At 43.8% G+C, this 6,232-nt stretch overlaps 1 protein-coding gene across 1 annotated transcript; it reads right to left on the bottom strand.

Moving 5' to 3' along the window:
• Positions 1 to 435: 435 nt before the first annotated feature.
• Positions 436 to 3,765, bottom strand: LOC124053074 (serine/threonine-protein kinase pim-1-like). The gene is made up of 7 exons (XM_046378038.1): positions 3,300 to 3,765; positions 2,735 to 2,890; positions 2,222 to 2,316; positions 2,052 to 2,096; positions 1,707 to 1,925; positions 815 to 1,103; positions 436 to 527 (listed from the first exon to the last, which is right to left on the bottom strand). Exons 1-7 carry the CDS (start codon positions 3,475 to 3,477, stop codon positions 436 to 438), a joined length of 1,074 nt encoding a protein of 357 aa, XP_046233994.1. The 5' UTR covers positions 3,478 to 3,765.
• Between the last annotated feature and the right edge of the window lie 2,467 nt (positions 3,766 to 6,232).

Raw genomic sequence — 6,232 nt, 5'->3', positions numbered from 1 at the left:
CTCAGAAACTGTAACAGTCTAAGTTGTTTCTTTTTTATTATTATTCTAGTTTAATATCACAAAATGACCAGTTGATAGATTAGTATCCATTTTTTTTTCCTTATGATGTGATATGGCTTTTGTCATAAGCACAAATCATAAGCAGCTCCTGACCCGGCCCAAGCTCTCTAAGAAGACGAGGAAAAACTCCCCAAAACCTTGAGGCCAGATGAAAAATGGGAAGAAACCTCGGGAAAGGCAATTCAAAGAGAGATCCTCCTCTCCGCGGACGGCCGGGGGGCCTAAAGGAACTGCAGTTGGTCTAACCGGAGCACCCGGAGAAAACCTGTATAAGCATGGCGGACGGTCCTGGTGAAGAAAAACGAGAACAGAATTAGTTCTTGTATTGTGAATGTATTGTATTGGCATGAACTCGTGTGTGAGTGTAGTGTTGGTTTATCTGAGCCATGGGTGAAGCTGGAGCTCCTTCAGGGTAGGTCGCAGCATGTAGGATGTGTTTAAACACTTCTGTAAGAAATCCTGGCAATCTGGAGGGAAAGAAAGATGAGAAAGTTGGAGCTGACAGCCACAGTGATTCCTCAGGAGGTGAATGGAAATGAACAGCTCTGTGTTTGTATATGAGTACGTTTTTCTTACCTCTGGACAGCTCATCCCTGATTGGCAGCTCATGTCTGAGGAAACTTGTGGTATCAAATCAGACTGTTCTGTGGAGCAGCTCATATAAGACCACTCCCATCTGCCACACTGTGGTGGGGCCGGGCCTGTAGGTATAATGACTGTACCACTCCAGAGGGACTTGTTGGGGGGTACCTACAATACACACAAGTGATAATAATTGAGGATGAAAAGCGTCTTTCTTTAAACATTAAAGTCACAGGCAGGTAAATTAGTGAGAGGCAGAAGAAAAAGCCAGATGGCTTACCACAGAAGACACGGTAAACTGATGTTTTCTTGAAGAAACAGCTCAGTCCAAAGTCAATGACACGAACACGCGGCACATCTGAGCTGGTCTCAATCAGGATGTTTTCCGGTTTGATATCCCGATGAAAGATGCGCTTATCCTCGAGTTCATTTGCTGCATCAACCAACTGTTTAAGTATGATCTGGAAGAGAGGGACACAAATAGACAAGTGAGGGATCGGAGTGGGGAGACGGACTGTGAGGAGGTTCAACAGTTTGTGTCATGGCTGTGGGGTTTGAGTTAACTTTGGCTTAACTGCTGTGATTCAAAGCTGACAACAACAGCAGAACAAAACTTTTGATCAGCAACATTTCAAACCCACAGACACCCAAAAAACGTCCATCAGAGATGGTCATAATTTCAGTTTGTTTTGTCATCCAAACCAGATTGCTTCCAACCTGTCTGAGAGCCTACACAGGTTGCTTCTTACTCCATCAGGGATATGGAGCCTCCTACAACATAAAGCTGTAAGAACATGTAGGGCTTTGGTTTTAGGTTCTTCCTTGTGTTTCCACTGTGGAAAACCAGAATATTTTCCACAGACATGATGGAAAAGGTGACATGGTTTTAGATACCGAGACAAATGGGCAGCACAGTCCGCTGTGGCACAAAGAGGTGCTAATAAGAAACACAAGGAGAACCTGTGGCAATAGCTATATGTTACAGTATGTTACAGGTAAGTCACAAGTCATTAAGTTCTTGTTTGAAACACACACACACACACATACACGCTCGAGCAGCTTACCTTTGCCTTGTCCTCCTGTAAGTGGCCTCTGTTTGTCCTGATGTAATTTAAAAGGTCCATACATGGCATTGGTCTTTCCAGCACCAGGATCAGCTCCTGGTCCAGATCATACCAGTCCAGGAGTGACACGGGTGCTGATTCCTCCATTAATCCAGTTCTTCCAGCTTGGAGTTTTAACATCACAGCCACCTCAGCTGAGAGTTCTTTCCCATTTCGTCTCTGAAACGTTGAAGCAAAAACGGTGTAAGAGAAGGAGAAGCTCCACAGGTTTAGAGAAAAGCGTGATTCATCAAACACACATTCACTGGGCTGAGTGCAGCGTCCTGTTTGGTGTTGCTCACTTACCTCTTTGCACAACACTTTGTCTTTTGCTATGTGTTTGATGGCAACCTACAAGACACAAATGGCACTTTGGTTAGCACTTCCTGATCAGACTGTGTGTGTGCATATGAGTGAGTGTGTGTATGAGTGAATGTGTGTAAATGTATGTTTCACAATGTGTGTATCATACTCACAGGTAAATGATCTGCTTTGCGGTAGCCAGCAAACACACATCCACAGCCTCCTTCACCGAGATGATTCTCCTGCTGGTATTTGGCCTCAAATTCAGCTAAACAGACAAACACATGTTTTGTTTAGTTGCCAGGAGCATCAGTTACACATTAAAAAAGCTCTAAAATTAATCCTTTCTAGAGTGATTCTGGAAAAGATGGGCCGCTGTGTGGAACAAAGGAAACAAAATGTGACCACTTGCTCATCCTTTCTGGCATATACTCCACTGAAAACAGTTTGAAAACTATATATTTATGAGCAATGACTTTTGTGCATACATGTTTATAATGAATTTGATGCCAGGAGCACAGTTCAAACATGCTGCTATAGGGGCTACAAAAGGCTGGGGCAAAAACTCAAAACCACCTGTACATAACATAACATTACACTGTGTTTCCAAATCAGGGCATCAGTGTGACCATTAATGTGACTGTTTTGTGTTGCACATTAACACGAACGTGTTAATTACTACTTACCTCTTCGGGAATCTATCAAATCCGTCATGGTTGGTCGGCCCTTCCTTCTCTTTGCGCAGGGTTCTTCTTCATCAGCGGCAGCCTTCCTCTTTCCAGTCCTCTTGCTCACATCCTCCACTGTTGTACCGCACCTACTGGACTGTGTGCTGCTGCTCCCTTCAAATGACAAGAGAAAAAGAGGACCACCAGGTTAATGACCAGTCACTAATGGAGAAAATAAGTCCACCTTTGTCATTCAGTGACTTCCAAAATAAGAAACTAATTTTCTTCTCTAGCATCTCTTAGTTAAGGAAATATTTCGTCATTTCGGGAAATACGCATCCCAACACATGCTTGAGCTGTTATTAGGTTAGCATAAAGACTCCTGAGGCAAAGGGAAAACAGTTCGCCTGCTCCCTTCCAAACTGAAAATAGCCACATCAAAACCCTCTAAAGCTGAGACATTAAAAATCATTTTTCACTCTGGTCTCATGGTCTTTCTCTGTGAATGTAGGTTTGGTTTTCTTTGTTCAGGTTTGACATTTAACTAATGATGTTGAACGCTAACTTCACATGATTCGCTTACCATTGCCAGTGTCCGCAGACGAGGCCGATCCTGATTCCTTCTCAGCCTGGTTGTAGTTCAGTCTTCTCCTCTTTGTCTTTGAGAGTCCATCTTCACCTTCTCTGACTTTTCTCTTCAAGTTCTTCTTGAGCGATTCCTTCTTAGTGTCGCTCAGGGGTTCAGAGTTGTTATTTGCCATGATGATATTACAGAAATCTGATAACTTCCAGTAACAAGTGAATGTGGATCCAACACGTGTGTGCGTGTGTGAGCTCTCTCAGCGATCAAAGGCACGTGTTCTAGCAAACAGAACCCGGAATGTGCTTTGATGATATGAACTGGCTGGTGTTCCAGAATATGCAAATTAGAGTGTACAGTAACTTGTATGAGAGATGTCAAGGTAAATTATCATTATTATTGTTTTCATATTTCTTTAGTTTTACCCCCCCAAAAAACGTAGCCAATGAGTTTCCATGAGTTTTAGGTCACTCACGAGAGGTGCAAAAACTCCATATCCAAAGTGTCATACATCATCTGAACTGCACAGAAAGGCCATCTGAGTAGAGTGGAGGGCTGAGTCGTTCTTAACTGGCCAGTTAGCTAACGCCCAATAAACCACACATTCTTTGTGCAATTTTTGGGTTATGATAGTGAAAACGACTGATCTGTAAGGTCAATGATATCCTGTGGTGTCTTCTGTGATGCACAGAGACAAATAGACTGCAGCCAGATTGTGTTGTAACTGCTCTGTTAATCCTTCAGCGTTACTGAGACAGTTTCACTTTTTCTGAAAGCTGCACTGAATCAAGTTCGAAGTCATCATGTCTAAGTCGTTTTGCACTACTTGGTCACTGTATGTGAGGACGCAGAGCAGTGACATGCTTCTCTGTAGCACAGGTGCACCACAGGAAACAGTTTTGGCTCATTTTCTGTTCACTCTCTATACTTTGGGTACAACACTCCAACCTGCCACCAGGGTAACGACCTCCACATCAACGTTGGTAAAACCAAGGAGCTGGTGGTGAAGTTCAGCAGACGCCAACACACCCCACCCGCACTGGTGAACATCCAGGGAACAGACATCGGGAGAGTCACCTCCTACAAGGGTGTTCACCTCAACAAAAAGAGCCAAAACAGACTCTTCCTTCTCAGGAGGCTGAGAGCCTTTGGAATACAGGGCCCACTCCTCACGAGCTTCTACGACTCTGTGGTGGCATCAGCCATTTTTTATGGTGTGGTCTGCTGAGCAGGCAGCATCTCTGCCCGGGACAAAAAAAGGGTGGACAAACTGGTGAGGAGGGCCAAAAAAAAGTTGTGTCGTATCTGCCAAGGCCCACAGCTTACAGAAAGGATGGACAGTGGAAAAGTGACAGAAGGTTGATTTTTATGATGAAGCATCCATTGAACTGCATCCCAGTCAAATACTGCAGAAGACCTGTTGGAACTCGCATGAACCCAAAATTCACCCACAAAAACATCAAGTTTGGTGGAGGAAAAATCATGGTACGTCCAGTATGGGGGTGTCCCTTGGCCTTATCTCAGCGAGAGAACGCTGTTTTTGTAAATCTGACTGCAGTTCACTTCTAAACAAGTTTACAGACTGCTTTCTTCATCAGACATATGCAGGATTGAGAAAATAGCAAGTTCTTCAAGTCCCTGAGGCCTCATGTTAGGTTCTGGCCCAGCATTTGGGCAGACCCCCTGACTTATCGAGCCCCACCTGGGTGTTGAACTGGGCCCGCCCACCCGAGATTGCAGGTTGGGCCACTGCCCCACACCAGGGTTGAATCCCTGACTTTGTTTTTTCTTTATCTCATGCCTCTTTGGTTTTCCCCCCTCCAGCCACTCAGCCTGTGTTTTCTTTTTTTTTTAAGGGACATCTGGGATCTGTCCCTTAAGGGGGGGGTTCTGTCATGCCTGGTGGTTTTTGGTTATGTTTTGTTTCTTGATTTCAGTCCATGTGCCATGTTTCATGTTTGTCTTGTCATGTGTTTCCATGTTTTATGTTCAAGGTTTTTGTCATGTCCTGTTTTATTTTGAAAGTGTCTCTTCCCCTGTGTGCCCTGTTTTCATGTCGCTTTGCTTTGGTTTTCCTGATTGCTTTCTCCCTCCTGATGTGTGTCACCTGTGTCTCGTTGTCATGTCTATTTAGTCCTTGTCTTCCCGGTCACCTTTGTCTGAGCGTCTGCATTTTTCTCTATGCCATGCGAGGATCTGCATTTTTTCCTCATGCCATGCCAGGAACGTTTCGTTGGTTTTGCCTTGCCTTGCCATGCCATGCCTAGTTTTTTGCCACGGTAAGTGTGTTTTTTTTGAGTTTAGCTTTGTTTTAATAAAAGACCATCGTTTTTGGACCTCCACCACGCCTGCCTGCCGCCTCCTTTTTGACTCTGCATCGGGGTTCAGCTAATCTCTGCGTCAGCGACGCCGACCAAACTTGACAACTTTCTTCATCAGACATATGCAGGACTGAGAAAATAGCAAGTTCTTAATGGTTTGATGTGTTTATTGTGAAGTTTAGCAGCTACACACACTACTTTGGCCTTATCTCAGCGAGAGAACGCTGTTTTTGTAAATCTGACTGTAGTTCAAAGGGAAACATGTTTGCAAAGTACTTTCTTCATCAGACATATGCAGGATTGAGAAAATAGCAAGTTCTTAATGGTTTGATGTGTTTATTGTGAAGTTTAGCAGCTACACACACTACTTGTTCATTTTGGCCTTATCTCAGCGAGAGAACGCTGTTTTTGTAAATCTGACTGCAGTTCACTTCTAAACAAGTTTACAGACTGCTTTCTTCATCAGACATATGCAGGATTGAGAAAATAGCAAGTTCTTAATGCTTTGATGTGTTTATTGTGAAGTTTAGCAGCTACACACACTACTTGTTCATTTTGGCCTTATCTCAGCGAGAGAACGCTGTTTTTGTAAATCTGACTGCAGTTCACTTCAAA

Source organism: Scatophagus argus, chromosome 21 (assembly GCF_020382885.2).
Source record: "Scatophagus argus isolate fScaArg1 chromosome 21, fScaArg1.pri, whole genome shotgun sequence".
NCBI classification, from domain to species: Eukaryota; Metazoa; Chordata; class Actinopteri; family Scatophagidae; genus Scatophagus; species Scatophagus argus.
The sequence above is the reverse complement of the archived record's forward strand: the minus strand, read 5'-3'. Positions and strand labels throughout refer to the sequence as shown.